This window comes from Apteryx rowi, unplaced genomic scaffold, assembly GCF_003343035.1.
Source record: "Apteryx rowi isolate R43461 unplaced genomic scaffold, aptRow1 scaffold_178, whole genome shotgun sequence".
NCBI classification, from domain to species: Eukaryota; Metazoa; Chordata; class Aves; order Apterygiformes; family Apterygidae; genus Apteryx; species Apteryx rowi.
Window position 1 is genome coordinate 513,388 of NW_020448063.1, and position 19,418 is coordinate 532,805.

Below are 19,418 nucleotides of genomic sequence, written 5' to 3' on the forward strand. Positions count from 1 at the left end.
GTTTTGTAAATTGCCTTTTATAACTTCACTGTTTCAAGCATTCTGAATCTATTTAGGATTTTAAAACACTTGGTGCAAATATTTCTGAAGAACTCTTAAATTACAGTAATTCACTTTTAATTCAAGAAGTTGAAACAGCTATAAAGCATTTATGCTCAATAATAAATATGTTAGTTTGCTTTAAAAAAGAAGCATAGATTTTCTTTGGATAAATGGAAGACTGAGATGACTAATGGGATAATTTAGTGGGATTTTGTTTGTTTTGGGGGTTGGGGAAGGAAATTGCTTTCTTACATTTTAATGCTGCAACCTGAATGGAAATGTGCAGTGCCCAATGGCAATATATGAAATTATATTCAGCTCTTTTGGCTGGCTTTGCTCTAGCTTTCTATATCTTGCAGCATTGGGAATTTAATGGAAGGAATGATGCTGGAATTTGTTACTTAAATTTCAATTCTAAACTTTTAATGCTAGAGGGAGCTGTTTCCTGTTAAGACACTTCACCCTCTGAAAGGTGCTAAGCTGCTTAGAGAATGAGCTGCAGCACACTTCTAGGACTTGTTTGTCTGGTATAATGCTAGTGCACAGCAGCTGCTATGTTATAATGACCATTTGCTCTGATAGCACCCCACTGCCTGGAGCACTGGTCTGTTTTGTTGCTGCTTTTTTGCAATCCMCCCCCCCCCCAAAAGTTAGTCCTCTCCTTGTGATGTGTCTTCAACATTATCTTCCCTGTGTTGCTGCAGTCAGCAGCCATCATGGAAATACAAGCGGAGGTTTGTTTAGGAGGCTTTGCCTCTCTTCCCTTTCTTTCCTGCCCCCCAAACCCTTTTTTGCACCCTCCGGTGCAAATTTGAGAGGCAAGGATCTCTTCCACCCTGCAATTCCTGATATGCTGATGTGGGAACTTCTGGAAGGCTATATTTGCAAATATTAAACAAGTATGACTATATTTTGAAGARGGTTTATTTTAAAGCACTCAATAAACTGATCTTGTCTGTTACTTGTGGAACTGGTGGTAATTGCTCCCTTCAGGGATAAAATGCCTCCTGCCCTCTGCTTTTACTCACTTCAACTGTGTTCAGCACCGCGTTGCTCTAGGAACATAATCTGCATTCTTTGCTGCTTTGCCCATCAGTGGTATTGATCTCTAGGCTGGTGTCACCTAGCAATTTTGGAAACAAAATATCCATGCATCCCTTTGACCATATACTTCCACTTTCAGATCTAGAGAGATCCCTCTAAGTCAGTATCTTTAATGACTCTTTGATTAGTCTGTTTTATTGCACATAAAACCTGTGCTATTTGAGAGCAACCCAGTGCAAGTCCTGAAGTGGAGGAGGTGGTGGCAGCCAGATATTCTCCTTCCTTTTTGTCTATTGGTTGTTGGACCGGCTGGTTGAAGATGAATTACAGCAGCACCTTCTGACCAGGCTTTTCTCCATGTAATCCAGTGCTCTGGGCATCTGGTCCCCGCCGATCCACTCCCAGCTTCCCCGGCCGCCCCTGGTTGCCGGCTGCGGCTGGCGGCTCATGCAGCCAAGTGCTGCTGGTGCCGGCAAGCGGCAGCGGTGCCGTGCTTGGGGGCCGCGTCAGGCTTGCGCCACCCCTGACTGACAAGTGAGCAGGTCACTGACTGTGGCAGCTGTGGGCTTTAAAACACTTTATAGTAGTTGACACTGCTTTGCAAGTGATCACTGTATTTTCTCCTTAAGGCCTTCTATGTGTAAAGTCCTTTCCCCCCTTGCCTTCCCTCCCAAACCACGCGTGATGTAATTAATTTTGTCCTTTGTGTGTTCTCGTCAGTGCTCCTCACAAGAGGACCAAACTCTCTTGCGGACAAGGGAACACAAGGACCAGGGTAGAAAAGAAATCACAGAATTGTGGCTTGTGTGTTTTTTCCACTTTCTCAAACTGAATATTTCTTTTTTCAGTGTGAGAAAAGCATATTCTCTTAGATACTGAATGACAGGCATTTATTTAGTCTCAACCATTAAATGCAACTCCTAGTATATTTTCTGATCCACAATGTGGTTTAGATGAGTACAGTAATGTTTGTACATTTAATACTTTTAACTAGCTTTTATCTTCATTTTTCTCACCTAAATCAAGTTTCTGTGTGGGACTTCAGTAGTGAAGTCTTTCACCAAGATACCACATCTATATTCTTTCAGTGCGTCTGAAAAGTGAAGCATTTCTGTACTTCACTTTCCATTTTAAGCCAACGAAGTTCTCCCGGTGACATAATCTTTCTCAAATAATTAGTTGTGATCTATTTCATTACTGAAAACATCTTCTTGTAGTGAGTTATGGAAGTATTTGGTATTGATGTCAGTCCCAGCTACTGGTTGCAAGCCCCTACTCTGATTTTCAATAAATTGTGGGTGGTAATGTCTCCTAACCAGCCACTTTCAAAAACAAATGATGAAACAACATCAATTTTTTACAGTGGGAATTTTATCAGATCTTTTTTCTTTCCCCTGAACATAAAAAGACTACTTTCCATGAGCTTGCTTTACAAAATAAATTAAGGTTCTAAGTATGTTGGTGTTGGGAAGCAGAACAGTAGTAGTTGCAAAATACTGAAATTCTGGACCTGACTTGTTTACTGAACATGAGCAATGACAGCCAAAGCATAAAGCTTTTCTGTATTTATATTTTATGATGTGGACAGCATCATTCTTCCCCTTGTAGATTTCCAAAATATCATCAAAGGTATTCATTTAACCTCTTGTAAATGTGCTATTTCAAATGTTCCTGTTGCCCATACTAGGAGAAAACTAGAAGCTTTACAAAAACAGTATTTTAACAACTTGTACCAATTTGAGAATTCTAATAAAAGTTTCTCATATGTTTGTAGGATTTGGAGATTGTGTATTCCTATTTACATGGAATGGAAGCCTTGTCTAATCTGAGAGAACATCAGCTAAGGTATGATACTTTATCAAAACGCTACTGCTTGCATGTGGAGAAAAGGTGGTCACAGTTGTGCAGAAATATGTATTTTTTATAGACATGATAACCTTAAAGATATGTTTTGTTTTCTTACAAAATGTGGAAATAGTATTTTAATCATCTGTTCATCACTTGCGTGTTGACCCTTCCATCAAATAGGACAAGTTGGCTGCAAACATTTTTCATTACACTTGCATTTAATTAAACCAGAATTCCATGGTTGCTATGAAATATTTCATAATTTTTATTACAGACTTCTTACAGAAAGTTTTAACTTTTATAGGAGGAATGTCATCAAGGTTGAATACAATGAAGAAATTTGTAATGTTTCTATTTTCAAAACATTTTCAGCTGATTATAGTTTTGTCTACAGTTCAAACTCTTTGGTGTAAAACTTTTTCCATCCTAGGTATGTACCCAAATCTGAATTTCTTTAGAAAGGCCCAACGGAAATGAGTTTCCATCTGCTTCTGAGAGGGGGAGATTAGAGCAAGAAGTGTCTGGCTGTCCCCTGTTCTCCCCTCTTCCATGGAAAAGGCGTATTGAAATCCCTTATGTACCTCAATCTCCAAATTTTCTGTTCCTTGAGTATCTGGACAGCTAAGCAGTTTATACTAGAGGCAAGCACTATACCTTAGGCTATCTTTTGACAGACTCTCTTTTATGGTTATTCCTCTTCTCTGTTAAGTGTTTTCGTACTGAGAAAGTTTCAAATAGAGAAGAGAGATTGGAAAAGAAAGATATGATAGTCTTGAAGATGTTGTGGGGAGCACTAGGGGCCAGTCTTCCGCCTGAAATGGAGAGACTGGAGTTGGGCAGAGGACAAGTGCAATTTGCTTGAGTCTTCCTCTGCTACTAAAATTCAGAGCTGAATTCTCCAACTCCTATAGGAACACTTTTTACACATCTTTTCATCACTCCCACATCCAGATGATGTATAATTCTTAGCATAATCTTCAGTTTTAGTTGATTAGCAAGTTATTTAACAGACTTTAAATTTAATCCTCAATGACAGCTGAAATTGAGATGCTTCACAGTAAAGTGCTGTGTGAAAATGTGGTCATGACAGACACCAGACATATGGTGAAATTATTAGGAAACTAAAATTCAGTTAAAACAAATACAAAGATGTTGCTTTCTTTTTTTTGGCTGTAAAATAAAATTTCTGCTAGGAACAACTTTTCAGCTGTCAGAAAAATAAGTGGTGATTTGAAGTTGTACGTCATAACTGTAGTAACAGCATTTATTGAAACAAAGTCATTGTTTCATTATTTCTGGAATATTTAATGCATTAATATATATTGATGCACTAACAAAGGAACAGAGATGTTGGTAGCGGTACACCACTCTTCTGTGCCATACCTCAGATTGAAAAGCTGGCCCCTTTTGTATCCTGTTCTTCTTTTCTGTGTTGGCCTTGTTGTACTAACAGTTTCATATTGTATGTGTGTATCCCTGCTTGCTGCTTCTAATTTCTGTTATGAATGCATTTTTTTCTTTTCAGACTTTCAGACTAGAAGTAAATGCTGTACATACAGAGTACAAGTTCCAGCCCTGAATAAAAGTCCATATATAGCCCTAATCATTTTTGTACTGTAATAACAGAATCTGTTGTTCAGGTTCTGTGTTAGTTTGTACTTGCTATTGTGCAGAAGTTTTAGACAAATTATGTRCTACACATGCAAATGATACTTAGTCACAAAAACTACTAATAAATATAATCAAGATTTTTTAAATTAATTTAAGCTACAATGTTTTTGTGGCTTAAAATTCAAGGAAAGAAATTCAAGTAAAAGCTTTTGATGAAATTTCTCTCTTTTAAAGATGTGCATATGTTTGACTTTAAGGTGTTGTTTCAGTTGCCCTCACATAAACACCTTACCTTCAGAAATCTCAAATGGTAGTATTTGGACATCAGTGTGGGGCTGGGAGATGCAAAAGGAAGCYGGCATATCTTCTGTACACTCTACAAGGAAATGGGGTAAATTACTATTGTTTGCCTCCTGGGGCTTGCCAACATTGGCCACACCTGAAGATGCTGAAGCAATCTGCTGAAGAAGCTGACTTTGAYTTGAATAACGCTGTTTTAGGTGCTAATTTTTGGCCTCTTGCTTTGTCATTCGCAAGCCACTATTCTGCAATTTTGAGAAAATGAAAATTTTTTTTTCCTTGAAGTGCTTGAGACATATTTTGCAATGTGACTGTTGACTTTAAAAACTGTGTAATTACATCTGCTTTGGAAGGAAGCCATGATTATACTCCGTTAGTGCTTTCTGTTACACTAACATATGCAAGACTTTTAATATATCCAGTTCTGCATAGCTGGAATTGAACTGACTTTTAACTTGTTAACAAAGATCAAAGTATGCACATATGGTTGCATGATCTGTTGATATGTGGTGTTTGGCTTCGTGTCCAGAGTGAAATTCTTGCTGAGGAATGCGTGGAACTTGTGTAGCTCTCCCAGCACAGTGAATTCCTAGAAGAGAGCTTCTGTTTATAGTACCATACATGGGAAATGCTGGATTCCCCTGCAACTGTGGGAGAAAAAGTTTTTATAAAGTTATTTAGGATGCAGCATTTCTTGTGGCAGTGAGATGCCACAAAAACCTCTGGGATACATTAGAACTAGTGTATTAAATGTGGTCCTTAGTAGTGAATAACTTATAGCCTGCTGATGATATAATCTTGAATTTATTACATTTGTTTAGGAGGTGGACAAAGATCATATTCTAGTGAAAATTAAACGCTTGAGTTGGCCAGAACTAATGCTATTTTCTAAATATTTGAAGAGGTAATATAGTTTCTGCTGTTCAGTAACTGTAACTTCTGTTTCAGTTTAATACAAGGATTGAAACACTTGGCTCTCTCCTGTGAGAAAGGCTTTTCCTGCTATTTATTACTATCCAATCATATCAAAACTCATAAAACTCACATGCAGTGCCAGTGTGGAATGGTGAACTTGCTTGACTGAATCAAGAATGCATTTCCTTTGCTCCAAATTCACAGAGGAACAAAACTTGCTTGTTAAATAAAGTGATTCTGTTTCCTATAACTCCTACTCCTAGATGGCCTATTGCCTGGAATCTTTTTTGACCAACAGGGTATAGACTATCCCGCATGTTCCTTGAACAGTATTTTCATTTTTAAAACTCATTCCTAGCAAAGACTTCTTATTTCTTTTTTTTTCTGGTGCCTTTAATGATCTTGTTACCAGTAACCTCATGTCCACTCTCAAATTCCCTCCCAAAACAGAGGATCAGAGAGAGAGTATGAAGACCCTAGGGTTTGAAGCAGGCACTAGCTTTTCCAGGTCTGTAAAGACTTTTGGCAAGGCTTGATCCTCTGCTGGTGAGCACTGTTTCAAAAAGAGAAAGTCTGATGTTCAAAAGGTTGCTTGCTCTGCAAGGAAGCAAAAAGTTTTTTAGTTAGCAGAAATTTTGTATGGAAATTGCAAATAAGAAAAGCTCTCAGAAGTGGTTGACTCAATAATGCATAGATCATTGAGTAAATACTGGAGGGTAGGGCGAAGGCTATGATAACAAAACTTGATTCTCGAGCAAATAGATGAATAACTCAAAATTTTTTATTAACAGATTATGAATTGTCAATAAGCCACTATCACTGTGGACAGAAAAAGTGTTATTTCTTAGTGGGCTGAACCAATAAGTAAAATCTTGAAAGAAGCGAGTGCTAAGGTAGTTTTTGCAGCAGCACATTGGCTACTCAAATCAATGAACTTGAGAAATGCCATGGGAAATGGCAGTAAGAAGCCTTTTAAAGTTTACGCCAAGTTTACACCAAACTCAGACCAACTCTTCCGGGCCTCAAATCGACTTCTCTGCTCATTAGCAATTGAGAGCTTTTTTGTCTCGTTATAATATCATTGGAGTCTGCTCCAGGTCATTGGTACATTGAGGTTCTGATAACAAATTCTGCAAGGAGTGAGAATTTCTTCCCCAAATTTAAATATAGTTCCTCGCTTTAATGCCTATATGAGCCTCTTAGGCAAATCTCTGTATGCTTGTCTGTCAAATAGCCTTGGTGTTTGCAGTATCCTTCAGTGCCAGAGAACGTCCAAGGGAGATGGTGGGTTTTGTTTCTTCCTCACCACCTAAAAATTTACAGTGTGCATTTCCTTAAGACAGTAGAAAGAAATGTTGTGTTGATGTTAGCACAAAGTTAACATTGCATTTCCTAATATGTGGTAAGCTCTTCTGTAGTTACTCTCTATTACGCCATGTTTGTCAGGCACATATTGAATGCAAAATGTTTAATTCTCCCCTCTAGACAGAGAATATTTTCCTGCAGGAAATTTTCTCCACTTCTAGCTCACTGGGAGCTCAGCATTAAAGTCTCTTGGTAATTTTTAGGTTAAGCTTCTTAATTTTAGCACAATGAGAAGCATCAGATTACCATGTGACATAATTTCTTGTCTTATCTAATGGGCTTGACTTGAAAAAGGAAGTATTGCTTGTATCATGGTGTCTCTGATCAGTATTGCATATTGTAAGTTTGTATCCATTTCTAAAATTGTGAATTGTTTCATAATAAAGCAACTTGTTTTTATCAGATCACTTTAAAAATGAGATCAATATCATTTTACCCATTTTATAGTGTGTGTGGTTTTTTTGTTTGTTTTTTTGTGGAAGCAATTACATCCAAGATCCTAAATCAAATCTGATATTGGATGAGCTAATAACTTTAATACTTTGACTTAACAGTTTATTTTCTTAAATTAAGAATCAGCTTGGCTTTAAATTGATGGTAGTTTCTGTAAGTGCAGGAGGCAAATGTGGAAATGCTGACTAACTTCAGAAAGTGAAGTCTTTTGTGACGCTGATATGAATCATAAGTAAAAATGACTTCTTTCCTTCTCTTTCAGACTGATGTGCGAAACTGTTAGATATGAAAGGCATGAAGCAAATGAAGTTCTATACTAGTAAGTGTTTCTTCTTCCTTTCGTATAGTGTTCAAAGAATTCATTCTGAAAAGTGTTAAAGACAGGGTTTAATGCCAACTCCCTCACTCAGTGCATAGTCTGTAAACCCAAATGAGCTGCTTCATTTTCATAATTCAACAGTGGAGAAATTCGCTGGTGTCAGCAAGAGAGCTAACAGTGACTCTTGCTTGGCGAAGTACATTGTATTAATTTTTGTAACTAGTGAGATTATGCAGAACTAGCGGATGTGGGATGTCTTCTCATTAGAGTAGGTTGTCATTTGGTCTTGCATCAATTTTGTTATAGTAGTGACCAGCTTCTTGTGCCAAAGGTGACAAATCGACAAACCTAATGTGGCTTATAATTAGCAGGGATGTGATCTAATGTCATTTCAGATTTACAGTAGAAAACTGAGGATTGCAGTTTCTTTGTGTAAACAGCTTGTTGAAACAATACATTTATCATGTTTTTCACTTACTGCAGCTAACCTATGCTCTAAATGCACTTTTTCTGGATTGTTTGATATCATCTGTATGTTTATATACACCACATATACAAATAATGCATCTGTATGGCTTCTTTTATACATATGTATTTTTCCTGTACTGACTATCATGAGGAAGATGTGAACAAATTTTTATACCACACTTCAACCATTCTGCAAGGTTAGATTACTGTGTAATGAAACACATTAACTGATCAGTTGTGTGGGAAATGCATGAAGTCAGAATGCAGGTGGGTGTAGATTAGATTGTAATCTGACTGATAAGATCCTTCATTTTGCATACTAATTTGCTAGTGATCACTGCGTTGATGATTTGTCCTTTTGTAGGTAGTTGCTTTTTGTATCCATTATGTAAAGTGGTGTTTTTTTTGTTCAAACCCAATTTTATGGCTCCTTCTAACTGTTGGTTTAAATTTGATTTATATGGTGAACAAAAAAAGGCTGCTAGTTATGCACATACTCAAGACAGGCAAAAGTAACCAGGAAATATGTGTCTGAGGAAATACAGTGTGCAAACAGAAAATTGTGAAATCTGGGTTAACCTAAAGTGCTTTTTGCCATTCTTTTGCACTGATTTCCTTTGTCACTCCTTTCATGTGACTTCATCTTCACTTTGGTTGTTTGCCTGTCCTTCCTATTTACTTGCTTCTTGACATTTTTTTCCCCATGATTTATTCAGTATATTTATTAAGCAGTTTGGCAGTTTCTGGATATAGATGCTAATGCAAGTTGTGCTTGCTCTAGTATTTTACCTCTGTGATTTACCGTTTAACAGGATAAACCTGAAAGCTAACACTGAATGATCTTTGATTTTTTAAAAAGGAGTATTTTAAAGTCGCATATAAATTACATCAGTCTGAATTGTAGCTTTATATTTTTATTGGTAAATGAGATCCACATGGTGAGAAAATACTGCAGAATCTACAGTCTGATTTCAGTAACTTTTTTAGTATTTTTAGACTTGGAAGGATCCTCTCTTTTGTTTCATAAATTCAGCATACATATAAATCACTGAATCCTAATTTTRTAAATATACATATGTTTTGAAAAATTCTTTGCTAGTGCTACAGGAGATAAGTGATACGATAGAGATGTTAAAATCAATGCACTCAGTTATAAACTATAGGAAATGAACTTGGAGCATATAACCTGGTCATTTGTACTGGACATGCCAGACCCTTATTTTGGTCATAAAGGCTGAGGTTTTAAAAGAGCATTAAAACTGAACTCCAAGTCACAGACAAATTTTTTTTTAATCTGAGATGATGTGACTAGCATTGAAATTTGGAAGCCAGTGCTAATCTTCTGTGTTCCTTAGAAAAATCTATTAAAATAGCTGCAACTGTTGGAGCTGTTAATAATTGACCTGTGTATGTATCACCTCCCTGAGGCATAACTTCATGTCTCAGTGTGGATAAGCTAAATTCTTATATCCCTACTTGTTAATGTGAAAACTAATAAAATTGCTCTGTTTGTTTAATCCAAGTTTGTTCTTTGTGAAAATTTTGTTCATGTCTGCATCTTCAGCTGTAGTTTAAAAAAAAAGTGCTTTTTCCATTGCTTGCATGTAATGCTGAAAAGTTATCCACATTCAGTATAAACATGGTAATTTAAGTTTTTATCCTCCTTAAAAAAGAAAAAAAAAGCGCCATTAATGTCCATAATGTCTATATAGTTTTTTTAATGGCCAAAGGAGTAAAATGGAACATGTTCAAAATTTGCTTATCTCATCTGCATTTACTTCGCTATTGGTGGGTGTACATGCTAGTGACAAATTCTCAAACCCTACGGCCATCTCCCTGTTTAAATGGAAACTGGGTTATTAAAAGTGGCAGTTCAGCTCCAGTTATTCTTCATTTTCCAGTCATCTTATTACTTTCATTTGATGTGAAGTTAATGGTAAAAGGGCTTAAAACCTTCAAGGCAAAATTTCAGAATTGAGGTTTGCTTGCCACGCGTACCTGATTATCTTACCTGCTTCACGAGATTACCCTACTGAAATCTACTTAAAGATCCTATTTAAAGAGTACATAGTTTAGTCACTAAATATGTATTTTATCAGTGATTCATACAAATGTTCTTTTTTCCTCTTTACAAAATATTCATACTTGGCATTTCCAAAGGTAAGCTTCTGATCAGCATTTTCTTTAGAAGCCAAGGTTTTAGGAGACTTGTAGGTTGTGCATATACCTTTTTACAGCTGAAGAACATATTTAAGGTTTTTTTAGAGCAAAATTTAAGTGTTTGCTATGATGTCAGAGAGGCAGTAAATGTTTCACTTCTAAACTTTTTGGTGAATATGCTTCTAATAATAGAAGCACTTCTTTTTTTCCCCCTCATTAGTCATTCAGTGGTTATATGTGGCTTTCAACCATGCTCTTTATTATTTCTGTGTGTATTTGAAAGTATTTAATTTTGCTGGGGATTTGTCACATGTCCTGTGTAAGGGGCCCCAGTGTGTACCTAGGTTCTCTTCCTGCAATTTTACTATTGCTGTAATTAAAAAACATGACCATATGAAATAGAAATTGTAATAAGCTTCTGTTTCAGACAAAATAAAAACCTAAAGCTGTGTTTCAAAATTGTGCAAAATATTCTTCCTACACAGCACAGGAGAATTAGACTATGTGAAAGCCTTAGCATAGATGTTTTTTGTTATCTAGATCAATGCATCAGTGTTATTTGGGAACAGGCCTTTCTGTAAGGAAGTCTTGTATTGTCTTTAAGTTCCCATTATTTTCTTCTCTAAACATATTAGATTGGCAGAAGGCATTTAAGTTTTGATGACCTGCTGAATGACAAAGTCATTCAGTAATAAAACCTTATGTATCGCCATGCTGTAGCCCAATGTGTTTTTGTGTTCACTTTTTCTCTTTGATTTCCCAGCAATTGAACCTGGAACTAATGTAGCTGCTGTTTATAATGTTTTTAAAAAAATGCAAAGAAATGCAACTCAGCTTATTGTGAGGTATGTCTTATTTTTTATAGTGACCCTTCCAACCAAAGCCCAATAGGATATAAGCTCCTACCTTCCACATGTCCATTCTGGGAAGATTGTAAGATTTATAGCTTGGATTTAAGGTGTTATCAGTAGCAAATTTCTCAATCTGTAGCAATTTAGTAATATGCTAGTTGTTTTGATTGTGTTGCTTCTTGGAAAGGGCAAGTGTTTCAAGAAGAGTAGTTATCTCTTGGACACCTTCAAATGAGTTTTAGGGAATTAATATCTATGGTTGGAAAAAACCTCTTTAGTTTAATTTTAATTTGTTGTTATACTCATGACATTTAGTTGTGCAACCTTGTGTGTTTTAATGAATTTAGTGTTTTAAGTTGTGTGTCTTGTGGCCTATAAAACAAAAGTAGAATGCATGCATATGAGCTACAGATGTGAAAGGAAAACTGTTACATGTCAAATCATGTTGTTAGTGCAGAGAATGTGCACAGTTGTTGAAGTGAAAAATGGCAATCTCTTAGTTTCTGAGTTTCTGGCTAGGTAGACTGGGTGTGCTAACAAACAGTTATATTTGCACAATTATGTGCTTTCTTGCTATTTCTGTCATTGCCCACTTGTCAAATAAAATTGTGTATACTGGCATGAAAAACATCCAGTTATGTTAAGACTGTAATGTCTATATCAGTGATGCTGCTAGTGGTTTGAATATTTCATTTCATGGATATAGTTTTGATCTGTGATAGTAAAGCTTAAAAACAGTTGCTGGGATGGAGAGGGAAGGGAAAAGGGGATGAGAAGCGGAGAAGGTTATAGAAAAGATAAGAATATATAAAATTTCGATCAGTCTTTTTGTATATCTCATTTTTAGAACTAAATTCTCATGTCTGGTAGCTGTAATGTTACCATCCAGTCTTAGAGCAATATAATTCAGAAGATTTTGCTATAGTGAAATACTTATTTCATAGCCATGTGGAGTTCTCCAGAACTGCTTGGCCCAGTCACAAAGCCTAAAGTAAAAGAAATCTGGAAAGGAGAGAAAGGAACAGGATTTTTTGGTTGCTACTAAAATGTATATATTTTTTTCTTCAGTTAAACTTAGTGTCTTTCATTAGATAGAAAAGAATGATGGAAAAAGGCTGGGAGGTGTTAGGTTTGTGCAGCTTTGGTTGAGGTTATGTTAGACCGTTGGCCTGAGGCGTCGGGAAGAGGAACTTGGAGCAGTGTCTGATGGGGAGCGTGCAGAAGGTCTTGAGGGGCAAGAGATGAGATGTGCTGTGATCTGACCATCTATCTTGTGTTATACAAAAAGTTGAGTAAGGATTTTGGGCACTGTAAAGTATTTGGGGGTGTATAGTACTAAACTGCTAAGCTGCGGTTTTATTTGCAGCTCTGTGCAAGGACAGGCGAGAAGTGGATCTGTGTGTGTCCTTTAAGAATGGGAAAGAGAGAGAAGTTCTTACTTTTAAGTTCTACAATAAAAGTGACATTTAACAAACCGATGGATCTTTCACACAAGTGTATTGCCCTCAAGATTTTCGGAAGGATGGAAGCAGCATATACGGAACAAAAATAATGCCGAGGTGGCCCTACATTCGTGCATAGCTTGACTTAATTGTGCAATGAAGTATGACAAAATAAACTAAAAACTTGTTCTTAGGTATTGGTATATGATTTTTAAACAGAACAGCTCTGCTGAGACCTCCTCACACTGAAATTTGTCTTCTGGCGTATACATTTGTGTTATAAAGTTGTGCCTGTATGTTCTGTACGTGCGTAAGATGGTTTGTGATGGCAGTTTTTTAATAAACTTATTCTGAACAGATATTTGTCAAATCTAGATGTAAAACTTAAATCCTAAAACATTACAAAAAGGAATTAACTAGAGAGGTGTATGAGGTGTCAGTCTGACATTTGCATAAGTGATATGTGGGTTATCAGTAAAATTTTCTCTTGTATTCTTTACTGCTTTACCTTTAACCAGAGCTTCTGACTGTGAATAGGATGTGCCTGTTCATGGAAGGTTGGATCACATTTCTGCATTTACAATCTCTGTTCGCTGAACACTCTTAACTTCAGAGAGCCCCGATAAAAGATTTCTCCCTTGATCCCCTTGGAAATACGAGACACTTTGAAAATGTTTTAAAATGCCTGAATGAACAGTCAGCTTGGAATATGTCTACTTGAAACATCTCTCCGGATCAGAATGCTAATTTTCAGGTGCACCTCTTCAGGCGATATATATTTATTCTCCTTGTGCATCCATAGGTTTCTGTGAAAGTCATCCAGCAGGATATTTAATAATGCAAAGAACTGCTGCAGCAGGGCTGGCTTCCCTCAGCCCCTGCCAAGCTCTCCCTCTAGGTGTATTATACCTTCTGGCATCTGAGCAGTTGCCAAAGTAGTATTGGGATGCTGCCAATCCTGCACCGCAGTATCAGGATCCCTAATTTATACATTTTTTGTGAAAGTACTTTCTAAGGGGTACTTCTTAGGCAATGCATATCGTTAGAACAAATACATTCGAAGACTTAGCAGTTAGCTCGACATAAACAAATAGCGAATCAAGGCTTCTTAATAGCATCAGTGATCAATGTTATGATCTGTGGGCACTGCACAGGCAGTTCCAAATTTCTGTGTTATTTTTTAACCTGATTTTGAGACTTTTGAAGTAAGGGTAAATTAAGATTTCTGAAAGGATTTTAGTTTGCAGCTTCCTTAACATAAATATTTCACTAAAGGTTATCATTTTTTTATTTTGGTTGTAATTCTGAGAATAAAAGCTTTAGTTTTGAGGGAAGTATTGTAGGGGTTTTAGACTTAATAGCTGAGTTGTCTGGCTTTAATGACCACAGAGTATTTTGGTTTTACAATCATGTTATTTTACTATTTTTTCCATCATTTTCCTAATAATTTAGAAGACTAATTTTTTCATACTGAATTTTTCCCATCTGATCTCAGGGGCTAACTGTACAAGTTTGATATCAACACTTCAATGGCAATAGATCAATTAGCTTGCATATATATATGCACTTATATTGTGTATTTATTGATTGGCTTTTTAATCAGCTAAGTCATACAGTTGTTTTACTGACACTCTGCAGTAATCTTTGAATTGACTGACCCTTACATTGTACCTCTGTTTTATTTTATCGATATTTTATTTAAAAAGTACAAAATGATACAAATACATGAAGTATTTTAAAGGAAAACATGCTCCTGCTTATTTGTTTTCATTTACACAAGGAATTGTATCCTGTGGTTGAAAGTTTAATATATTCTGTATTTCCATCTCTTGCTACCAGGAGTTAAGATACCAGTTTTCATCTTCTGTCCATCAATAAAAGATAAGCATGGACATTAGTTGAAATATGCACTTCAAAATACTCAGTGAAAGTTAGAAGCTCTAATTTCTGAGTTATCATTTTCATCACTGGATATATTTTGACTATTTATTATTTAGAACAAAGATAAGCAGGAAAAGTAAACATAGCTTTAATGTATTCATTATATTACATACAAAATTCCCCAATACTCTTTTTTTATAGCTGACGTTCAGTTACCTAGTCTGTTTTACTTTTGTGTTTGGGATATACCTTTCAATGTCATCAAGCACATCTATAATGGTGTGGCAGATATCAGGTAACTGTTTAACTAGGTTATTAAGGAAGGTTGTAGGCAGTGACAGAATACGAGTAAATGGTTTTCTGATTATTCTGAGTATCACAATAATACTGTGCTAATGGGCAGGATCTTCAGGCGATGAGATGTCTACCTGAGAAAGTCATTAAACTTGAAGACGTTTGACATCCTAAGCCACTTCAGGGCTAATGTCTAATTGTGGCAATAGTTATTCAGTTAAACAAATGATAAACTGTGTCTGGTTTTCAGCATGCAGAAGATAACCAAAATGAGCAGATACAGAAAAACAGATTAGTCTGCTGAAGCAATATCCTATGGGAAAAAGCCTGTAGAACAATGTGTTTTTCTGTTTTTTTTCTTGTGTAGTACATAAATGCCTGAAAGGGGTCCCAGTTCTGACATGTCAAATTTTCTTTGTCTCTATTCTTCTCGAGCGGCGATCTGGGAGTACAAACAGTATCTGTTCTAAATTTTTCTTTGTTTACATTATGAGATTTATTCAACTTTCAACAACATTGAACATGAATTCATGAGAATGTAGTCTTTATAGCAGGTACATCTTGGTTTGTATTATAACTTTGTTAATCAAAATAGAGTTACAAATGTAGCTGTGGGAAAGGTACTATGTACAGTTTAAACATAAGTCCTAAATGAATCCTTTAGTGTTTGGAATCTTAATGATTTATGGAGATATTAATTCAAAGYAGCTTTTCCACATTCAAGAAAATGTTTTTGCAGATTTCCTGACCTTTTCTGTGAAGTGGCTTAGAAAATACCAGACCATATCTCTGAACTGGAAAGTAATTATCTCAGATGCTGATGTTTGGCTTAAGGTGGTGGTTCTTCTAGCATCTGCGGTAGCCAGACCATTCAGTCTGGTGTTGGAAGGAGAATGACACTTCCACTGTTAGAACTCAGGATAAGGACTTTTCTCTTGTAAAAGATATTCTTAAGCAGTAATTATATAGAAGTGATTTTCTTGCTTGCTTCCAGTAGGCTTTAAGGATACTTGTATTCTGCTTAGCCTTTTTGAGTGCTGTTTTAAAGGAGCTGGCTCAGAAACTGATGATGGGAAGGTGGCCAGGGCAGCAGACTTCTGTTCAGCCTATGTTTTCAAGTCCAGCGCTGAAGTGAGGTTGCACTTGGCAGTATTAAAGCATGTTTGGCTGCAGTCATCGCTAAGACCTGCAAGTTCTTGCCATTATGCATGTTCATGATGTTATTCCAGTTAAACCAAACACACACAGATAGGCATGTGCTGAACTGTTACCTGCATTTCGGCAGTAAACTTTATCTGGTTTATGATTCATGTTTCAGAGATTGTAGTAGTGCTACATGTCGCCTTCATGTGAAGAGATAATCAAATGGCCCTAAAAAACAGCTACTTCTAAGGAATTTTTAAAGAAAAGTGATGCTTCAGGCCTTGTTAGGAAAGGGAAGTCTTGCTAGAGATGGTGTGGATAATAGGTTAATACCTTGGGAGTTTTTTTAGCATCTTTTGTGATCAGGAAATCGGAAAGCTCAAATTGGAAGAACTGCTATACTACTGTAGGCTAATGCCCTTTAGAATCAGTGTATGTGGGGAAGATGTATTGAAAAAATCATGTTTTGTATGTAATCTTTTTCTGATATGGTATTAGCATTGTTACAGGTTTATGATTGCAAGCGTGGTGTACAAGTGCTGCAGATTGTTTTAAATCAAAATTTAAAAATAATTAAATACAATTAAAAAATACAACGTAAGTTCTAAGTAGTATATATGTAGCTATCTGAGGATCTGGGAATAAGAAGCTCCAGTTTTCAGTGGAATGAATAGCTCGCAGTATGAAGAGTTTGGTGATACAAATGTTAAAGGCTCTGAGAGAGCCCACAAATTTCTTGGATCTTGGTAATCTGGAGTCTGAGTTTGTCCCATTCATTTGTTGAGAGCTTTATAAGTGATTACTGATCTTTGAACTTTAGTTAGCTCTGAGATCTCAAAGAGCAGTGATATGCTAGAAGGGGCAAAGCCTAAATCTTAAAATACTGTCTGACCTTATCAGCAGAGATAGCCTTGTGGTATCATCAGAGACTACTGAATAATTATATAATTGAAGTTTCCAAACACAGCAGTTCGACAGCTACAAAAAGTTGCTTTCAAAGTTCTAGCTTAAGCTTTTAATGTCAGATTTAACTCAAGTTTTAAAGTTGAGAAGAAGTCTGCTGTCTGGCTGCAGGTTGTAGTTGCGTAAAAAGGACTACGTCAAGGAAGCTGGGGAGGGAAATGTATAATGGGAAGACATTACAATCCAGTCTCTGGATTTCCTTTTCTAGCTCCCAAATTCCCATAAATTATGGCTTCGTGTATTCTGGGAAATTAAATGTAGATTCCCCAGGAAATCCCTTACTCTCAGAAGAGTGCTAAAATATTACAGTCAAGATTTAAAGTARGATTATTTAAATTTTGTACAACTAACTTACTGAATTAAGGGTAAATTATGAATAAAGTCTGCATATTGATAACTACTCAGTTAGTTAAAGCTACCACTTTGAGGCAAGCTGGCAGAATTTGAGTATCCTGAGCACTTCATCAGGAGATAACTGCATCATAGAAGCTGTAAGAGGAGAACGTTGAATCTTGGTACCTGAGTCCTTTTGTTCTTGTCTTCACAGAATAAAAATTCTCTCTCAATATTTCTGCCAAAGAGGGTTTTCTTGTTCTTTAGATTTAGACTCTTTCCACTGCAGTTGAATGCTTTTTAGTGGGTGTAGACTTACGGGCAGAAGTCTAAACCTAGTGTGTTGACACAAGTGAAGATTGTTGCCCAACCAGTGACCTGAACATGCCTGTAGTCCTCTTGGTTCTGTAAAGCCTGGATGAAAATCTGTGTCACCAAGGTTTCACTGTTTTTTTTGTTAGCTTTAGTATAGCTAGGACAGGATGGCTATGTGTATTAAATTAATCCTTTTGACTGCCCCTTAAGATGTGACTTTTGGGTTGAACTAGTTGTGTTTCTCTGTAGGATAAATTGCCTGTGTCGTATTACTTAGTAATAAATCTTGTTTCCTCTAACTTGAGGAAGTGGATAGCTGTGCTGTATTTAGTAAGCAGTATAACTTAAAACCCTGAATTTCACCCAGATGAATACCTAGAACAGTAGATGAGCTGGGCAGGGGGGAGCTGAAGAACCCTTCTTTCCCCCCCCCCCCCCCAAATATTTGAGGCAATGTATTCCATTACTGGAGGTAAACAGATGAAAACATTTCATGCCTGCAGGGAACACTTGTGGAGCCCTGCTGGAAATTTGCAGCTGCCAATAACTGTCCTGATTTCAAGTATCTCCTGCTGTGCATGCACCCTTGCAAGGCAGGGGAAAGCGGGAGGGGAAGGTGGGGGAAGGACCTTGAAGGTAAACAGATGTGCTGTGTTCTGGGGCTTTGCTTTCTGCCTGATGCTGATCTTCCAGGCTCCTAGCGTCTGACAGCTACTGTTTTACTGATGATTATTGTGATGGACAGCACCGGCACCCTTAGAAAACTAGCTGTTGAAAAGATCTTACCTAGGCAAATGTGTCTTACCTTTTTAGCATCCACTTGACTGACAGGTGCTGCTGGACCCTGAAAGACTCCTCGCTCTCCTCAAGCTGAATCTTTCTCTAAGGATGCTTTTGGGGGGGGAAGTCATCCATGTCTATTCTGCTTCAGCTAATTCTGGATGAAGTGCTTGCACACATGCAGATGATACCCTCCCCCCAAATCCAGTCAGATGTGTGCTTCCTTCCCAAAAGAGTCCTTTAAAGATCATTTATTGTGATCTCACTGACAGAGAAAATATCTTTAGAAGGACGAACAGTTTCTAGATACCTCTGCAGACTGGCAGTGGTATGCAGTATTCCAGCAGTTAAAGCAAGCTGCATGGTTAGGCTTAGGTTTATACTCTAGAATTAATTTTTGATGTTTAATAAAGTGTAATATGTGATTGCAAAGAAACACTTTCAAATGTAACTACTCTACATCTGATAAAATGGTATTTGTGTGAGTCCTTGTGTGGCTTGAAAAAGTGCTTTTGTAGTTCAGTATAGGCTTTTTCTGTAGTTTCTTCCATAGTTCATTACAGGCACAAAAGTCCTGAAGAATGCAAGATGTATCGTTGTTGAATGAATGTCAAGCGCAGTAGAGAAAACATGGAAAATTAGTTGAAAACCACCTGATGCATGAATAGTATTATGAAAAGCCCAGTAAACTTAAAATGAAAGTGTTTTACATGGTTTGCATAACAGTTCTGTCTAACAAAAGCTGGCTGCCAAAGTGGGTTTGCTCTTAAAGCCTTAATTCTAAACAAATGGAAGTATAGCAAATGTTGAGAAGTGTGGGAATTGAATATATTTTCATATAAAAGCTGGATTGAGGTCTTTCGTTTGTGGCTTTTTTTTTTTTTTTTTTTT

The 19,418-nt window shown here is 36.7% G+C and overlaps 1 protein-coding gene across 6 annotated transcripts in view; it reads left to right on the forward strand.

Moving 5' to 3' along the window:
• The first annotated feature begins 2,864 nt into the window (after nucleotides 1–2,864).
• Nucleotides 2,865–19,418, forward strand: part of RAPGEF2 (Rap guanine nucleotide exchange factor 2) — a 134,026-nt gene continuing 117,472 nt past the window's right edge. For all 6 annotated transcript variants that reach the window (XM_026061223.1, XM_026061226.1, XM_026061225.1 and 3 more), the window contains exons 1-2: nucleotides 2,865–2,931; nucleotides 7,841–7,897. In XM_026061223.1, the coding sequence (XP_025917008.1) occupies nucleotides 2,894–2,931; nucleotides 7,841–7,897 (95 nt within the window). In that variant the 5' untranslated portion in view covers nucleotides 2,865–2,893. The remainder of the gene's footprint in view (nucleotides 2,932–7,840; nucleotides 7,898–19,418) is intronic.